The 19991-nt window shown below is 42.6% G+C and overlaps 2 protein-coding genes across 2 annotated transcripts; both read left to right on the top strand.

The window, feature by feature from the left end:
- The first annotated feature begins 830 nt into the window (after window positions 1-830).
- Window positions 831-2827, top strand: LOC101152850 (proline-rich protein 23B). Its single transcript, XM_019023523.3, has one exon. It carries the CDS (start codon window positions 1096-1098, stop codon window positions 1891-1893), a length of 798 nt encoding a protein of 265 aa, XP_018879068.2. The 5' UTR covers window positions 831-1095; the 3' UTR covers window positions 1894-2827.
- A 12783-nt stretch (window positions 2828-15610) lies between these two features.
- On the top strand, window positions 15611-18119 carry PRR23A (proline rich 23A). Its single transcript, XM_004037738.4, has one exon. The coding sequence runs from the start codon at window positions 15820-15822 to the stop codon at window positions 16618-16620; it is 801 nt and encodes a 266-aa protein (XP_004037786.1). The 5' UTR covers window positions 15611-15819; the 3' UTR covers window positions 16621-18119.
- Window positions 18120-19991: the final 1872 nt, after the last annotated feature.

Raw genomic sequence — 19991 nt, 5'->3', positions numbered from 1 at the left:
TTATTAATATTGTTTTAAATTTTAATATGATTAATAATTTTATAACTTTTTAACTTTCAGGATGAAACTATTCACAAATGTTTCACTTTTTTTTTTTTTTTTTTTTGAGACAGGGTCTCACTCTGTTGCCCAGGCTGGAGTGCAGTGGCGCCACCACGGTTCACTCCAGCTTTGACCTCCCGGGCTCCATCGATCTTGCCATCTCAGCCTCCCAAATAGCTGGGACCACAGGTACGCACCACCACGCCAGGCTAATTTTTGAATTTTTAAATTTTTCATAGGGACCGAGTCTCACCATGTTGCCCAGAGTGGTCTTGAACTCCTGGGCTCAAGCGATCAGCCTTCCTCAGCCTCCCAAAGTGCTGGGATTACAAGCGCGAGCCACCACTCCCAGCTTCACTTAGAATTTTAAAATCAATTTTCCCAAGTAGAAATCTGTATTTTCTGAATACTCCTAAAATGAAATAATTTAGTAGCATTAAAGGAATTGTATGTAGCATTTGGATGGGTCGGAGAGATCTGAGTGGTCTTTTCTCTAGAATCCCTGAAATCACAAGACAACATGAGTTCTAAAGGCGAGCCATCTTTTAAATTCTATTACAGTTGTATCATTTTTTCTGAATAAGTTATACTGATCATTCTGCCCCCTAGAGGCCTATAAGAGTATTTCCCCAGCGTGTCCGACCAATTATAGCCACGGATACTGGACAGCACGGATACCTCCGCCTGTAGAGCGGGTCCTCCAGGGGGCGGAGCATTGCGTGACATTTTGCGACTTCGGTTCCGCTGCCGTCATTTACAACATAATTGGCTTTGCAGTGCGCATCCGGGTCTGCATCAGGAAGGCCCAAGGGTCCAACGAGCTAGGCTGAGCCCGGTGGCCGGCGAGGCACCACCAGCAGCCCAGACTACGGTCCCCCAGGAGGCGCCCCTGGAGCTCCGAGGACAAGCCCCGCGTCGCGCGGTCCTGCGCCCCGCTCGCCCCAACCCGCCTCCCCTACCACCGACATCTGTTACTTCAAAGAGGACTTCACCGCCGCGCTCCCCACGTCCGCTGCTAGGCCCAGGAGCGCCGTCCACAGCGCCGTCGAGGCGATGGTCAGCCTGCCCCGCAGCCCCAGCGCCTGCCCTGCGCCCTGGTGGGGACAGCAGCCAGGAGGACCCGGCCCTGCCAAGCGCCTCCGATTGGAGGAGCCCGCGGGCCCCGAACCCCGCGCGGCACCCAGCCTGGAAGACCCGGCGGGGGACCCGGCCGTGGGCGCGCTCACCTCCATAGTGGTCCTGGCCGCGGGCTGTGCCCTGCGTGTGCCCCTGGACGACGTCGACCTGGTGCTGGAGCCCGCACCAACGTCGATCCTGCGAGTGTCTCTCGGTGGACACACCCTCATCCTGATCCCAGAGGTCCTCCTGAGCTCCGTCGACGAACGCTCAGGAGCGCAGCACGACTCGTCTACCGGGCTGGAAGTGGACGTTTTCCTGGGCGCTGTCAGGGAGGACGTCGTCGTCGAGCTGGAATTCTGCGCATCTGTCCCAGAGATCGCCGCCCAGGAAGAGGCCTACGAGGAGGACGCGGACCCCGAGTTCCCGGAGCTCCGGATGGACTCCCCAGCCGGCTCAGCCGCTGGGCTCTACCCCTCCTCTGGAAGTATGTTCATCCCCTACCGGGAGGGCCCCATCCCAGAACCCTGTGCTCTGGCCCCCAACCCCAGTTCAGAGAGACGCTCTCCACGCCCCACCTTTGACCTGGAATTCCGCCTTCTGGAGCCTGTCCCCAGCTCACCTCTCCAACCTCTACCTCCCTCTCCGTGCGTGGGGAGTCCAGGTCCCCATGCGCGCTCGCCGCTCCCGGAACGCCCTCCGTGCAAGGCCCGCAGACGCCTGTTCCAGGCATAAACCCCCACCCCCACGTACACACAACAATCCTGGCCGCTCTGCTGGAGGCCCTCTAGGATTGCGGGAATCTCTCACATTGAGTATCCAACAACCTGGAAATTGGGCACCGCGTGTTCGGACAATTGCTTTTTCGCTGCACACTACCGATAGTAGGAGATGAAGACGTCAGCAAGAAAAGGCATATTCTAGACCTCATCTTTAAATAGAAAATCTGCGCAAGGATACCAGAAAATGTGTCCAGATTTCTGGGCTTCTTTACAAGGTCATATTCAGATCCCTTCATTCTCCCTCGTTTTGCATCAGTTGTTTCTCTCAAATTCCAGTCTTTCTCCAGCATCATACTGCCACTCCCGCTTCTCCCCAAACCAAGAAATCACCAGATCTCTTACGTTGTTAGTTACCTTGTATTTTTTTCCCATGAATTTTGGAAGACTTAACCATGGCTTTTCTCAGGGTTTTTCCAACTGCTCTCCAAGGAAACTGCCAAATAGTATGCTTACTATACAAGACTGTATGTTGCTTCTTCCTAGGAACCCCTTATCCTGCTGAAGTTTTCTTCTAGTCTTCTAATTCTAAATGAAAATTTGTGTTGAATTTTATCAGATGTTTTCAGCATGCATTGTGTTATGTATTTTTTTTTAATTTGTTAATCTAGTGATTTCACCCAATGGAAAGTGTTTGCATTCCTGCTATTCCACATTATTTTATACCTTTTAAAATCTACCCTGAGTTTTTTTTCATGTAAACCAAACTTCTAACTTTTAAAATGTTAGTTTACTACTGTAGTTGCCTCATATTTTTATACAGGAGATAAAAGATTACTGGTAAAGCTGATGTCAACAAGCTGGTTTTATTTTATTTAAAAACATCAATAACTATTCAGATCTACTACTATGCCTTACCAATTATTTCCTACATTTTTATTCTTACATTCCACTCCTTCATTGTAGCTTCAGTTTTCTTTTTGTGAAGAATATCCTTTAATATTTCTTTCCACTGTGTCTTACATGTGATAAACTATCTTGCTTCTGTAAGTCTGAGCATGTTTTTGTGTGATAAACTTTCTTAGAATTGACTGTAAATGTTTTAATTACACCTTCATTCTTAATTTTAAAATGATATTTAACTACAGTACTTTAAAGATATTAGCCCGTTGTTTTGCCATTTTTTGTTGTTGCAGGATGTCTTCTGTCAATCAAGTTGTTAGTCCTTTTATATGTAATTTGACTGTTCGTGTGTGTGTGTGTGTGTGTGTGTGTGTGTGTGTGTGTAGAGAGAGAGAGAGAGAGAGTTTTTTAAGACAGGGTTCACTCTGTCGCCCAAGCTGGAGTGCAGTGGTGCAATCACGGCTCACTGAAGCTTCAACATCCCAGGCTCAAGTGTATTTTTTGTAGGAACAGGGTTTCACCATGTTGCCCAGGCTAGTCTGGATCTCCTGGGCTCAAGTGATCCACCCACCTTGACCTCCCAAAGTGCTGGGATTACAGGTGTGATCCACCACATCTGGCCAATTTTAGTATATTTTTTAAAATGTTGATTTGCCTTTGGTGTTCTACAGTTTACTACAATGTGTCTAGGGGTAGACTATATTTTCATTTAGCTTGATATAATTTAGTTAACTATCAATATTGGAAACTATTTCTTGCCTGAAATACCACAAAATCTTAAGTTTCATCTCTTGGAATATCGCCTATATCCCCATGAAATCCAATCAGATGGGAGGCCGAGGTGGGTGGATCACCTGAGGTCAGGAGTTCAAGACCAGCCTGGCCAACATGGAGAAACCCCGTCTCTACCAAAAATACAAAAATTAGCTGGGCGTGGTGGCACACACCTGTAATCCCAGCTACTTGGGAGGCTGAGGCGGGAGAATCGCTTGAACTCAGGAGGCGAAGGTTGCAGTTAGCTGAGATTGTGCCACTGTACTCCAGCCTGGGCAACAGAACAGGACCCTGTCCAAAAAAAAAGAAAAAAAGAAAGAAAGAAAGAAAAGAAAGAAATCCAATCAGATATATAATGGCACTGCTCAATGAATCTCCCCTGGCTCATAACATCTTGATATCTTAATATACGTGTATGTTTGTGAGTGTATGTATACCTTATCAAATCGAACTTCCTGTATTTTTTTTTTTTTTGAGATGAAGTCTCGCTTTGTCACCCAGGCTGGAGTACAGTGGCCCGATCTTGGCTCGCTGCAACCTCTGCCTCCTGAGCTCAAACGATTCTCCTGCCTCAGCCTTCCAAGAAGCTGGGATTACAGATGCTTGCCATCACACCCAGCTATTTTTTGTATTTTTGGTAGAGATGGGGTTTCACCATGTTGGCCAGGCTGGTCTTGAACTCCTGACCTCAAGTGATCCGCCCACCTCGGCCTCCAAAAGTGAGCCACCACGCCTGGCCCCAACTTCCTTTATTCTTTAATCCAATTAACTACTCTGGTTGACTGCTTACAATATTCTGTTTGTTTTGTTTTGTTTTTTGTTATTCTGTTTATACTTCTATAAGAAAGTTTTCATTTCAAAGAATTTTTTTTTAAGGATTTTTTCTCAAGATTTTTGCTTCAAAACTTCCCACTTGGTATCATAAACTTCTAGTTTGTTCATGGAAGGTATTCCATCATTTATGTTTTGAAAATTTTTTAACTTTAATAGCTAAATTGATTCAATTTCCCCACAGGTAAAATCTCTCATTATTTGTTTTTAATCACATTAGATTGCTCGTGCTTAGTAATTTTCATTAGTGGGCACACTCTGGGTGGGAATTCATCTTCTGAATCCCATATTTATAATTTTTATAGTTTCCACTTCCTAGTCTTCCCAGGACCACCATTCAGAATTGGGGCTTTGGAACTCTTGTAACTTGTCTTTCTGGAAAGTCACAGGTGTAATCAATTACACAGAGGCTCATTCCAAGTTTCAGTTTGTCTTTCCTTGATCAACTACAGGCACAACCATGCAACAGTGGTTAGTGCCTCTTCAACCTTTGAACATTAGCAATGAGCCAAATTTTAGCCCCCTCAAAGGAGCAGAAATCCCAGTTGCCATTATATAGTTTAGTCCCAGTACCATGAGTCATCAAAATATCAGCTACTCAGTCAGAGATTGGGTTTTCTACTCCATTTCTGATCCCTGGAAGCTTGTATCTTTCTTTTGAAAGTAGATGTCTGTAGGTAATACGGTTTAATATTTCCTAGCAATGCTCTCTGCCTTCAGTAGATGGAATTCCCCTGTACTACCATCTTGACCACAATTGCCACCACAACTCAATTTTCTCTCTGTCCTCCCCCTATAACAAAGCAGTTAATCAGTCACAAGACCCAACCTAATTATCTGGTCATTCTGAAGAGAAACGGTTAGCCCTGTTTCCAAAACTGTGTCTTCTATTGCAAGAGACTGATACCCTGCACTAGAAGTAACAAAGGACATCCACCTTCAGCAATATGCAAACTAAACAGTCCCAAAAATCCTCTAAACAACACTCTTGAAAGTGATGGAGAAAATTATTTTAATATTTTTAAAGTCAAAGCACAGCTTACAAAATGTAAGAGAAATTCTCCAAAGCCAAAAATGATGACAAATCACGAATCCAGAGAGGTAGAATCCAGTGAGTGCTAAAGCAAAAGTTTCCTTGAGAGTACCTAACAATCCATGGTTACCTAGAGTTTTGGTTTTAATGGCCCATTTATGGGGAAAAGAAAATGCAGTGGTCGCCGGGCACGGTGGCTCACGCCTGTAATCCCAGCACTTTGGGAGGCCAAGGTGGGCAGATCACGAGGTCAGGAGATCGAGACCATCCTGGCTAACGCGGTGAAGCCCCGTCTCTACTAAAAATACAAGAAATTAGCCGGGCGAGGTGGCGGGCGCCTGTAGTCCCAGCTACTCAGGAGGCTGAGGCAGGAGAATGGCGTGAACCCGGGAGGCGGAGCTTGCAGTGAGCCAAGATCGCGCCACTGAACTCCAGCCTGGGCGACAGAGCGAGACTCCGACTCAAAAAAAAAAAAAAAAGAAAAGAAAAGAAAAGAAAAAGAAAAAGAAAAAAGAAAATCCAGTGGACAGCCCTGAAAAAAGTCCCAGCTTTGCATTTATCAGTCTTGGCTCCAAGTAGAATAAAACACAATCTGCTTTAGGAGGAAAAGCTGAGAGTTTAGTTTAAGATGTTCCCTAATAGACGGTGAGCCTGGCAAAAATTAAACTAACTCTCTCCTCACATTCTCTGAAAAGAATATACCCTATACCCAGGGTTAAAAATCTTCTTGGAGATATCCTAAAGGGATTCTAAGCTCATAATCCAAAATCAAAGAACACAAATGGAGAAAGGTAGGAGGTAGTAATGCCATGTATTGAGAATTTTATTATTTCAATCTGGGATATGGGAGATGAACAGATTCCCACCATGAACGAGTGTAAAAGGCATGAGTACATTAATCTTTATGATCCTATGGCAGATACAGGTGGCAAGGCTTTCAGTGCCCAAGAGAGGAAAAAAACAAGGATATTTCTAAGAACATACATAGTTCTGGGCATAGTATAGTGCCCTCATTAATGAAACATAACAACTTTCAAAAATGATAAATAAAAATAAAAACACATTTAAGATTATTGTAAAGTCTACAAAACACCAAAGTCAAAGAGATTTTTTAATACGCAAAAAGAGAAGGCCACTACAATGACAAGGCAATTAGACAACTGGCTTCTCAGCAGCAAAAAATGAATCCAGAAGACAGTGGAATAATAGCAGCAACGTATTGGTGGGAAACAACTGTTTTGACTTGGAATTTTTCAATTAATAATGCCATCTTTTTAAAATAAGCAAAAAAACAATTATTTCACCTATATGTGAAATTCTAAAAAGTCAAACTCATAGAGGTAGAGAGTATAATGTGCTTTACCAGAGGTGGGAGGGGTGTGGGGGGAATGGGGACATGTTGGTTAGAGGGTACAAAGTTTCAGTCAGACAGGAGGAAAAAGTTTTTGAGATCTATCTTACAGCATGATGACTAGAGTAAACAATTACGTATTATATACTTCAAAATTCCTAAAAGAGACTTTAAATGTTCTCACCAAAAAAAAAAAAAAAGGGTATGTGGATGATGGGTATGTTGATTAGCTTGATTTAATCATTCCACAATCTATACACTTATGAAACCACCGCATTTTACCCCATAATTATTACAATTGTTATTTTTCAATTAAGAACTTAAAATTGTGTGTGTGTGTACACATTTAGTTTTATTGTAACAACGCAACTGGTACACTTTTAATGTTTAAAACTGAGCATCATCTTTCCTTTCCAGTGAAACAAAAAGAAAATTTAAAAATAAATAGGAACAAAATTACAATAGAGAATGTCAATTCCAAATAAGATCCTACAGGTTCTGCTGATTCTCCTGTTGAGTGGAAGGGCTCAAGTCATCATTAGGAGATAATTTATTTTAAAAGTGTCATCTTAAACTGCAAGGATGTCCGTCAAATACCACAAAGCATTTAATAATCAAACTCCCAAAGATCAAGGGTAAAGAAAGAATCCCGGCCAGGTGCAGTGCCTCATATGTGTAATCTCAGCATTTTGGGAGACCGAGGCAGGAGGATCACTTGAGCCCAGCAGTTCAAGGCTGCAGCGAGCCATGAGCCATGAGCCATGATTGTGCCACTACACTCCAGCCTAAGTGACAAAGCAAGACCCTGTCTAAAAAATATATGTGTATGTGTGTGTGTCTGTGTGTGTGTATGTGTGTATGTGTGTGTGTCCTAAAAGCAGGAAGAGAAAAGAAACAAATAACATATAATGTAGCTCCAACAGCAGACTTTTCAGTGGAAATCTTAAAGGCTGAGAGAGAGTGGCATGACAAATTTAAAGTACTGAATGAAAAAAAAAACTTACCCTAGAATAGTATATCTGGTGAAAATATCTTTCAACCATGAAGGAGAAAGACTTTCCTAGAAAAAAACAAAGCTGGCTAGGTGTGGTGGCTCACGCCTGTAATCCCAGCACTTTGGGAGGCCAAGGCAGGCAGATCACTTGAGGTTAGGAGTTCGAGACCAGCCTGTCCAACATGTCTCTACTAAAAATACAAAAATTAGCTGGGTGTGGTGGTGGGCACCTGTAATCCCAGCTACTCGGGAGGCTGAGTCAAGAGAATCACTTGAACCCGGGAGGCAGAGGTTGCAGTGAGCTGAGACTGTGCCACTGCACTCCAGCCTGGGCAACAGAGTGAGACTTCATCTCAAAAAAAAAAAAAGAAAAGAAAAGAAAAACCAAAGCTGTGAAATTTCATCAACACCAGGCCTGTCCTACAAGAAATGCTAAAGGGAGTTCTTCAAACTGGAAAAAAAAAAAAAAAAAGAACGTCAATAAACAGTAAGAAATTATCTGGTAATTTCTTTTTTTTTTTTTTTGAGATGGAGTCTCGCTCCATTGCCCAGGCTGGAGTGCAGTGGCACCATCTCTGCTCACTGCAAGCTCTGCCTCCCAGGTTCACGCCATTCTCCTGCCTCAACCTCCCAAGTAGCTGGGACTACAGGCGCGTGCCACCATGCCCGGCTAACTTTTTGTATTTTTAGTAGAGATGGGGTTTCACCGTGTTAGCCAGGATGGTCTCGACCTCCTGACCTCGTGATCTGTCCACCTCGGCCTCCCAAAGTGCTGGGATTACAGGCGTAAGCCACCGCGCCCAGCCCATGGTAATTTCTTATACAAAACTCAGTAGTAAGTGCACAGAATATTATAACACTGTAATTGTGGTGTGTAAACTATTCTTAAGTAGAAAGAATAAATGATGACTCCATCAAAAATAAAAACTATAACAACTTTTCAAGACATCAACAAAGAGATAAAATAAAAAGAAAGTGGAGAGACAATGTTAATGTAAAGTTTTTATGAGTTTTTTTTTTTTTTGCTTGTTAGTTTGCTTGTTGTCTGTGCAATGAGTGTTAAGTTGTCATCCATTTAAAATAATAGATTATCAGATAGTATTTGCAAGTCTCAGGGTAACCTCAAATCAAAAAACATATAACAAATAAACAAAAAATAAAAACAAGAAATTAAATCATACCACCAGAGAAAATCATCTTCGCTAAAAGGAAAACAGAAAGGAAGGAAAGAAGGATGAGAAGACCACAAAACAACCAGAAACCAAATAACAAAATGGCAGGAGTAAGTCATTACTGATTAATAATAACCTGAATGTAAATGGACTAAACATTCCAATGAAATGACACAGAGTGGCTGAATGGATATAAAACAAAATAAAAGAAGACTCAATAATCTGTTGCCTACAAGAAACACACTTCACCTATAAAGATACACATAGACTAAAAATGAAGGAATGGAAAAAGATATTCCATGCCAATGGAAACCAAAGAAAGAGCAGGAGTAGCTATATTTATATCAGACAAAATATATTTCAAGACAAAAATTGTAAGAAGAGATAAAGAAAGTCACTATATAATGATAAAGGGGTCAATTCAGCAAAAGGATATGACAATTTTAAATATATATGCACTCAACAGTGGGGTACCCAGATACATAAAGCAAATATTATTAGAGCTAAAGACACAGAGAAACCTCAATACAATAATAGCTGGAGATTTCAACCCCCCCACTTTCAGCATAGGACAGATCTTCCAGACAGAAAATCATCAAAGAAACATCGGGCTTAATCTCCACTATAGAATACATGGATCTAATAGATATTTACAGAGCATTTCATCCAAGGGCTACAGAATACATATTCCTCTCCTCAACATGTTGATCATTCTCAAGGATAAACTGTATGTTAGGTCACAAAACAAGTCTAAACACATTCCATAAAAGTTGAAATAATACCAAGCATCTTCTCTGACCACATGGAATAAAACCAGAAATCAATAACAAGAATAATTTTGGAAACTATACAAACATGTGGAAATTAAACAACATGCTCCTCAATGACTAGTAGGTCAATGAAAAAATTAAGAAGGAGATTGAAAATTTTCTTCGAACAAATTATAATGGAAACACAACATACAAAAACCTATGGGATACAGCAAAAGCAGTGCTAAGAGGGAAATTCACAGCTATATGTGCATACATCAAAAAAGAACAACTTCAAATAATTAACCTAACAGTACATCTTTTTTTTTTTTGAGACATAATTTTGCTCTTGTTGCCCAGGCTGGAGTGCAATGGCACGGTCTCAGCTCACTGCAACATCTGCCTCCCAGGTTCAAGTGATTCTCCTGTCTCAGCCTCCCAAGTAGCAGGATTACAGGCACATGCCACCAGGCCCAGCTAATTTTTGTATTTTTAGTAGAGACACGGTTTCACCATGTTGGCCAGGCTGGTCTCAAACTCCTGACCTCAGGTGATCCACCCACCCCAGCCTCCCAAAGTGCTAGGATTACAGGCGTGAGCCACTGCGCCCAGCAAGTGCATCCTAAAGAACTACAAAAGCAAGAGCAAACCAAACTGAAAATTAGTAAAAGAAAGGAAATAAAAATCAGAACACAACTAAATGACACTGAAATGAAAAAAAAATACAAAAGATCAACAAAATGAAAAGCTGGCTTTTAAAAAAGATAAAAGAAATTAATAAACCTTTAGCCAGACTAACTAAGAATGAGAAGAACCAGCTGGCACAGCGGCTCACGCCTGTAATCCCAGCACTTTGGGAGGCCGAGATGGATGGATCACGAGGTCAGGAGATCGAGACCATCCTGGCTAGCACGGTGAAACCCCATCTCTACTAAAAATACAAGAAATTAGCCGGGCATGGTGGCACACTCCTGTAGTCCCAGCAGTACCCAGGAGGCTGAAGCAGGAGAATCATTTGAACCCAGGAGGCAGAGGTTGCAGTGAGCCGAGATCGCGCCACTGCACTCCAGCCTGGGTGACAGAGTGAGACTCCATCTCAAAAAAAGAAAAAGAGAAGAACCAAATAAATAAAATCAAAGATGAAAAAGGAGACATTACAACTGATAGTGCAGAAATTCAAAGGACCATTAGTGACGCTATCATGAGCAACTATAGACCAATAAATTGGAAAATCCAGAGGAAATTATAAATTCCTAGGTACATACAACCTACTAAGATGAAACCATGAAGAAATCCAAAACCTGAACAGACCAATAACAAGTAATGATATGGAAGCCAACATAAACAGTCTCCCAGTAAAAAAAAAAAAAAAAAAAAAAAAAAAAGTCTGAGAGCCAATGGCTTCACAGCTGAATTTTACCAAACATTTAAGGAATAACTAATACCAGTCATACTCAAACTATTCCAAAGAATACAGAAGGAGAGAATACTGCCAAATGCATTCTATGAGGCTAGTATTAACCTGATACCAAAGCCAAAGACACTTCAAAAAAAGAAAACTACAGGCCAATATCTCTGATGAATATTGATGCAAAAAATCCTCAACAAAATACTAGCAAACCAAATTCAACATTACATTTAAAAGATCATTCATCATGATTGACTAGGATTTATCCCAGGGATGCAAGGATGGTTCAACATATGCAAATCAATCAATGTGATACATCATACTAACAGAATGAAAGATAAAAACCATATCATTTCAATTCATGCTATAAAAGCATATAATAAAAGTCAACATTCCTTTATGATTAAAAACTTCTCAAAAACTGGGTATAGAAGGAACACACTTCAACACAATAAAAGCCATATGTGACAGACCCACAGCTAGTATCATACTGAATGGGGAAAAACTGAAAGCCTTTTCTCTAAGAGCTGAAACAAGACGAGGATGCCCACATTCACCACTGTTACTCAACATAATACTGGAAGTCCTAGCTAGAGCAATCAGACAACAGAAAGAAATAACAGGTATCCACATTAGAAAAGAAAAAGTCAAATTATCCTTGTTTGCAGATTATATGATCTTATGTTTGGAAAAACCTAAAGACCCCACACAAAAACTATTACTACTGATAAACAAATTCAGTAAAGTTGCAGGATACAAAATCAACATACAAAAATCAGTAGCATTTCTAAATGCCAACAATGAACAATCTGAAGAAAAAATCAAAAAAGTAATCCCATTTACAATAGCCACAAATAAAATTAAATACTTAGGAATTAACTGAACCAAAGAAGTGAAGCATCTCTACAATGAAAACTATAAAACATTGATGAAAGAAATTGAAGAGGACACAAAAGAGTGGAAAAATACTCCATGTTTATGAATTGGAAGACTCAATATTGTTAAAAATGTCCATACTACCCAAAGCAATCTACAGATTCAATTCAATGCCTATCAAAATGCCAATGGCATTCTTCACAGAAATTTTTTTTTAAATCCTAAAATTTTTATGAAACCACAAAAGACCCAGAAAGCCAACGCTAACCGGAGCAAAAAGAATAAAACTGGAAGAATCACATTACCTGATTTCAAATTCTACTACAAAGCTATGGTAACCAAAACAGCATGTATTGGCATAAAAACAGACACATAGACCAATGGAACAGAATAGAGAACCCAGAAACAAATCCATACATCTACAGTGAACTCATTTTCAACAAAGCTGCTAAGAACATACACGGGGGCGAGGAGCAGTGGCTCACACCTGTAATCCCAGCCCTTTTGGAGGCCGAGGTGAGCAAATCACTTGAGGTCAGGAGTTTAAGACCAGCCTGGCCAACATGGTGAAACCCCATTTCTACTAAAAATACAAAAATTAGCCAGGCATGGCTATAATCCCACACGCCTATAATCTCAACTACTCAGGAGGCTGAGGCATGAGAATCGCTTGAACCCAGGACCCAGAGGTTGCAGTGAGCCAAGATCACACCACTGCACCACTGCACTCCAGGCTGAGCAAAAGAGCGAGACTGCATCTCAAAAAAAAAAGAAAAAAAGAAAAAACATAACAGATGAAATAGAACAGCAGAAAAATATGGCAAACACATTATATCTCTTTTTTAATAATAATTTTTTAAATTGTTCAAGGAATCTGCCTATCTTGACCACCCAAAATGCTAGGATTGCAGGTGTGAGCCACCACCCCTGGCCAACACATTCTATCTCTATTCAGTGCTGCTAATGACAAGATCTAATTCCTTTTTATGGCTGAATAGTACTCCATTGTATATATGTACCACATTTTCTCTATCCGTTCCTCTGTTGACGGATACTTACATTGCTTCCAAATCTTGGCTATTGTGAATAATACTCCGACAAACATGGGAGAGCAGATATCTCTTCAATATCCTGATTTTCAATTGATGGAGCTGGGAAAACTGGATATCCATATGCGTAAGGCTGAAACTAGACCCCATCTCTCACCATATACAAAAATCAATAAAAATGAATTAAATATTTAAATTTAAGACCTCAAAATATGGCCGGGTGCAGTGGCTCATGCTTGTAATCCCAGCAGAGGATTTGGGAGGCCAAGGCGGGTGGATCACCTGAGGTCAGGACTTCGAGGTCAGCCTGGCCAACATGGTGAAACCCCATCTCTACTAAAAATACAAAAAAAAATTAGCCAGGCATGGTGGCTGACACCTGTAATCCCAGCTACTCAGGAGGCTGAGGCAGGAGAATCGCTTGAACCCCTGAGGCGGAGGTTGCAGTGAGCCGAGATCGTGCCACTGCACTCCAACCCGGGCAACAAGGGCAAAACTCTGTCAAAAAAAAAAAACCCTCAAAATATAAAACTACTATAACAAAACATTGGGGAAACTCTCCAGGACTTTGATCTGGGTAAAGATTTCTTGAGTAATAATCCACAAGCACAGGTAACTAAAGCAAAAGTGGACAAATGGGATCACATCAAGTTAAAAACCTTCTACACAGCAAAGGAAACATCAACAAACAGAAGAGAATGAAAGAAATTATCTGCAAACTACTCATCTGACAAGGGATTCATAGCCAGAATACATAAGAAGCTCAAACAACTCTACAGGAAAAAAATCTAATAATCCAATATAAAAATGAATAACTGAATAAATAACTGAATAAATATTTCTCAAAAGAAGACATATAAATAGCAAACAGCTATGTGAAAAGGTGCTCAACATCACTGATCATCAGAGAAATGCAAATCAAAACTACAGTGAGATATCTTACCCCAGTTAAAATGGCTTTTATCCAAAAGACAGGAAATAACAAATGCTGGCAAGGATTTGGAGTAAAGGGAACCCTCGCACACTGTTGGTGGGAATGTAAACTCGTAAAAACCACTAAGGAGAACAGTCTGGAGGTTCTGCAAAAATCTAAAAATAGAGCTACCATATGATCCAGCAGTCTCACTGCCACGTACATAATCAAAAGAAAGAAAAGCAGAATATTGAAGACATATCTGTGCTCCCATGTTTACTGGAGTTTTATTCACAATAGCCAAGATTTGGAAGCAACCTAACTATCTATCAACAGATGAATGGATAAAGAAAATGTGGTACATATACACAATGGAGTACTATTCAGCCGTAAAAAAGAATGAGATCCTGTCATTAGCAACAACATGGATGGAACTGGAGGTCATTATGTTAAGTGGAATAAGTCAGGCACAAAAAAACAAACTTCTCATGTTCTCACTTTTTTTTTTTTTTTTTTTTTTTTTTTTTTTTTTTGAGACGGAGTCTCGCTCTGTCGCCCAGGCTGGAGTGCAGTGGCGCGATCTCGGCTCACTGCAAGCTCCGCCTCCCGGGTTCACACTATTCTCCTGCCTCAGCCTCCCGAGTAGCTGGGACTACAGGCGCCCGCCACTGCGCCCGGCTAATTTTTTTTTGTATTTTTAGTAGAGATGGGGTTTCACCGTGGTCTCGATCTCCTGACCTCGTGATCCGCCCACCTCGGCCTCCCAGAGTGCTGGGATTACAGGCGTGAGCCACCGCGCCCGGCCATGTTCTCACTTATTTATGGCAGCTAAAAATTAAAACAATTGAACATACGGAGAGAGTAGAAGGATGGTTACCAGGAGCTGGGAAGGGTAGTGAGGGTGGGGGCAAATAGAAATGGTTAATAGGTACAAAAAAAATAGAAAAAATGAATTAAAATCTAGTATTCGATAGCAGAACTGGGTGACTATAGTCAATAATAATTTAATTGTACAATTTAAAATAACTAAAAGAGTATAATTGGATTGTTTGTAACACAAAGGATAAATGCTTGAGAGGATGGATACCCCATTTACCATGATGTCATTACTACGTATTGCAGGCCTGTATCAAAGTATCTCATATAACCCATAAATATATATCCCTACTATGTACCCACAAAAATTAAAGTTTACTTATCAAAGCAAAATTTTCATTTCTAATTTCTATCAGAAATGAAAGAACTTTTAGAACCACGTAGGAAGGGTGGGGAAAGAGCAGTGAGTATGAGTTAAAGCTCTTTTTCATATATTCCTGGAAAATCTTAGAAGAGACATTGAGACATAAGCTACTTATAAAAGTAAGCAAGCAGTTTTTGAAATTGTGTTTTGGCTTTTCTTTTCTTAACCAAGATAAAAGCAATTACCGCCATTGGATCCCATGAGCACATCCAAGGAACCTTCCTCTACAGACACAAAGAAACCCCCCCACCTCCCCACCTCCCCACCTCCCCACCTCGCTCTTGTTCTAATTGATCCAATCATCTCTAGGCCACGCCTACCGCAGAGCACTGTCGGGAGGCGGGGCCTATATTGACACATCCTGGTGCGCCGAGGCCACCTGACGTCCCACGTTATTAGTCATCGGACGTGCATCCGGGTCTGCGCCAGGAAGGCCCAAGATTCCATCGCGCGAGGCTCTCTCAGCAGCACAGACTGCGGTCTCCGGGAGGCGCCCCTGGAGCTCCCAGGACTCGCCCCGCGCCGAGCGGTCCTTCGCCCCTTCCGCCCCAACCCGCCTCGCCTAGCACCGACACCTGTTACCTCAAAGAGGACTTCGCTGCCCGCGCTCCCTACGTCCTCTGCTAGGCCCAAGAGCGCCGTCGAGGCTATGGGCAGCCGGCCCCGCAGCCCCAGCGCCTGCCCTGCGCCCTGGTGGGGACAGCAGCCAGGAGGACCCGGCCCTGCCAAGCGCCTCCGATTGGAGGAGCCCGCGGGCCCCGAACCCCGCGTGGCGCCCAGCCTGGAAGACCCGGCGGGGACCCCGGCCATGGGCGCGCTCACCTCCATAGTGGTCCTGGCCGCGGGCTGTGCCCTGCGTGTGCCCCTGGACGACGTCGACCTGGTGCTGGAGCTCCCGCCAACGTCGATCCTGCGAGTGTCTCTCGATGGACACACCCTCATCCTGATCCCCGAGGTCCTCCTGAGCTCTGTCGACGAACGCTCAGGAGCGCAGGACGACTCGTCTGCCGGCCTGGAAGTGGACGTTTTCCTGGGCGCTCTCAGGGAGGACGTCGTCGTTGAGCAGGAAGTCTTCTGCGCATCTGTCCCAGAGATCGCCGCCCAGGAAGAGGCCTACGAGGAGGACGCGGACCCCGAGTTCCCGGAGCTCCAGATGGACTCCGCAGCCGGCTCAGCCGCTGGGCTCTACTCCTCCGCTAGAAGTATGTTCAGCCCCTACCGGGAGGGCCCCATCCCAGAACCTTGTGCTCTGGCCCCCAACCCCAGTTCAGAGAGACACTCTCCAGGCCCCTTCTTCGACCCGGAATTCCGCCTTCTGGAGCCTGTCCCCAGCTCACCTCTCCAACCTCTACCTCCCTCTCCGCGCGTGGGGAGTCCAGGTCCCCACGCGCACCCGCCGCTCCCGAAACGCCCTCCGTGCAAGGCCCGCAGACGACTGTTCCAGGAATGAACTGCTTCCCACAATCCCTTGCCACCGGCTGCGGGTTCTTGTGGATCCTCCAAGACTCACTGTGAGGACTTGCCACCGCCCGGAAATGCAGCATCTTCATTCGTCGATAGCGGGCAGTTGGATTACTGTTGTTTGGGTGGGTTGGTTGGTTGGCTGGCTGGCTGGTTGGTTTTTTGGCAGAATTCCTTGGTAAGTGGCAGGCAAGGACATGAAAAAAGAAAAGCAGATTCTGGCAAGCACCTTTACCAAGAAGAGTAGACCACACATAACCAGTCATGGATTTTCAGATCCCTTGCCTTTGCTGCAGGAGCTGTTACTTCTGCCTTTGTCACCTTCAGCCAACTGTATCCTCAGTTTCACCCCTACTCTTGCTTAAAGCTCCCTTCAGTTTTCTTTAAAATTCCCCCCTTTTTTTATCACCTCTATACACCTAACCGTTCTCTCCAATCCAGATCGTTGTCTTTCCTTCTTTTTGCAGTTACGAATTTACCTATACGATTTCTCCCGACATCCTCTGAGGTGCTTCTGACCACTGATTTTATTTTCCGTTTGCTCTCCTTAACTCCTTTTCCTGGACCTGGACAATCAAGATAAATGCATATTAGATTAGATAGTAAACAAACAACATTCAAATGTAATGAATGCACTGGACCTTTTGGAAGTGTTTCTGCAAATAAGAATTTAAGGGCCGGGCGCGATGGCTCACGCCTGTAATCCCAGCACTTTGGGAGGCCGAGACGGGTGGATCACCTGCAGTCAGGAGTTCGAGACTAGCCTGGCCAACATGGCGAAACTCCGTCTCTACTAAAAATACGAAAATTAGCCGGGCATGGTGGCGTGTGCCTGTAATCCCAGCTACTAGCAGGGATGAGGCAGGAGGATCGCTTGAACCTGAGAGGCAGAGGTTGCAATGAGCCGAGATCGTGCCATTGCACTCCAGCCTGGGCAACAGAGTGAGACTCTATCTCAAAAAAAAAAAAAAAGAAAACGAAAAAACAATTTAAAAATTAGTGAAAGCAATATTTAATGAGGGAAAGTAGGAAGTTGTGACACTTTCATTCCAGCAGCAGCTTATACAATGACATATTCTATGTACTTTAACCAATAGGTATTCCTGAATTTCAGGGCAGTGTGGGCTTCACCTCGATTTCCTCTCAGGGGTACTCACTGACCTTCACCGCATGGACATTTGGTCTAATTTATTTTTGAGAGTTTTTTTCATGCTCTTGAGTCCATCACCCTGAATTAGCAGTCGTTATTTCTTAGTATTATTTTCTTAATGTCTTTTTAACTATAAAGGAAAGAAAATATTACAGATAATGTTGTCATATCCTTTGATCCCCACTCTTCTCCCCCATTCCCAGGGGATTCACATCATGACACAAAGTTGGTGGATATCATTCTAGTCAATATATGAAAGCTACATATACATATATATATGTATAGATATAAATAAGCAATGTTTATGTTTTCTGGACAATTAAATTTACATAACTACCTCATATTCTCCAGTTTTTTTCTCAACTTTATTTTCGAGATGACATAAATATGTGTAGTAAATTTCTTCTAAAGATTCCAGTATCCATCATATGATTGTGATATTTTATTTGTTCTTTATTTATTTCTTTATTTGTTTATTTATTGGAGACAGGGTCTCATTCTGTCACCCTGGATGGAGTGCAGTGGCACGATCGAGTGGACTTGAACTCCTGGGCTCAAGAGATCCTTTGCCTCACCCTCCCAAGTAACTGGGACTATAGGTGCACACTCCCACACCCACCTAAATTTAAAAAAATTTTTTTTTTTAGAGATGGAGTCTCACTATGTTGCCCAGGCTGGTTTCAAACTCCTGGCCTCAAGCAGTCCTCCTGACACAGCCTCCAAAAGTGCTGGAATTACAGGAGTGAGCTACCGCACCTGGCCTCAGATTTATTTTTATTTCTATTTTGTTTTGGGGGGTTTTTTTTAGATACCAGGTCTCTCTCTATCACCCAGGTTGGAGTGTAATGGCACAATCATAGCTCACAACAGCTTTGAACTCCTAGGCTTAAGCAGTCCTCTCACCTGAGCCTCCCAAGTGGCAGGGACTACAGGCACAAACCACGATACCCAAATAATTTTTTAAATTTTTTGTGGAGAAGGAGTCTTGCTCGGTTGCCCAGGCTTGTCTTGAACTCCTGGGCTCAAGTGATCCTCCTTCCTTCCAAAATGCTGGGATTACAGGCATGAGCCACAGCACCTAGCCTCAGATTTCTTAAATATGACACTGAAAGCACAATCCTTAAAGAAATAATGTGATGACGGGCCTCATCCAAATGAAGAACTTTTGTTCTCCAAAGACACTGTTAAAATGAAAAGATAAGCCACAGATGGAAAAAAACATATATTCACAAGGCAAATATCTAATAAAGGACTTGTGTGTCCAGAATAACACTTTCAAAATTGAGTAAGAAAACACTTTAAAAGAAGGCAATAAAATCAAGACACTCAAAAATACAACCTTCACAATGACTAGCATCAAATTAAAGATTATTAAATATATGAATGTGCAGCAAAATGTGACCCATAAACAGGAGTAAAAATAGTTGATAAAGTTCTTTATTTTTTTTATATTAGCCCTTTATCAGATGTGTGGTTTGCACATCTTTTCTCCTAATCTGTGGGTTGTCTCCTCATTCTCTTGTTTCCTTTGCTGTGCAGAAGCTTGTTAGTTTGATTCAATCCCGCTTGTTTATTTTTGCTTTTCTTGCCTGTGCTTTGGGGGTCATATCCAAGAAATCTTTGCCTACACCAATGTCATGGAGCTTCCCCCCCTGTTTTCTTCCAGCCATTTTACAATCTGGGGTCTTATATCTAACTCTTTAACCTATTTTGAGTTGATTTTTTTCTTTTGTTAAAAAATCTAATCATATTTTCTATCCCAAATTTACTTCCCAATCTTTTTTTTTTTTTTTTTTTTTGAGATGGAGTCTCACTCTGTCACCCAGGCTGGGGTGCAGTGATGCAATCTCAGCTCACTGCAACCTCTGCCTCCTGGGGTCAAGCAATCCTACCACCTCAGCCTCCCAAGTAGCTGAGATTACAGATGCAAGCCACCATGCCCAGCTAATTTTTATATTTTTTGTAGAGACAAGGTTTCACTCTGTTGCCCAGGCTGGTCTTGAACTCCTGAGCTCAAGCAATCCACTCACCTCAGCCTCCCAAAGTGCTGGGATTACAGGCATGAGACACCATGCCCAGCCAAGTTAATTTTTTTTATGTGGTGTGAAATAAGGATCCAATTTCATTCCTCTGCTTGTGGATAAACAGTTTTGTATCTGCACTCCCATGTTCACTGCAGCATTATTATGAGTAGCTAAGATATGGAGCCA

Source organism: Gorilla gorilla, chromosome 2 (assembly GCF_029281585.2).
Source record: "Gorilla gorilla gorilla isolate KB3781 chromosome 2, NHGRI_mGorGor1-v2.1_pri, whole genome shotgun sequence".
Taxonomy (NCBI): Eukaryota; Metazoa; Chordata; class Mammalia; order Primates; family Hominidae; genus Gorilla; species Gorilla gorilla.
Note: the sequence above shows the minus strand (reverse complement) of the source record. Positions and strands in the feature narration are given on the sequence as shown.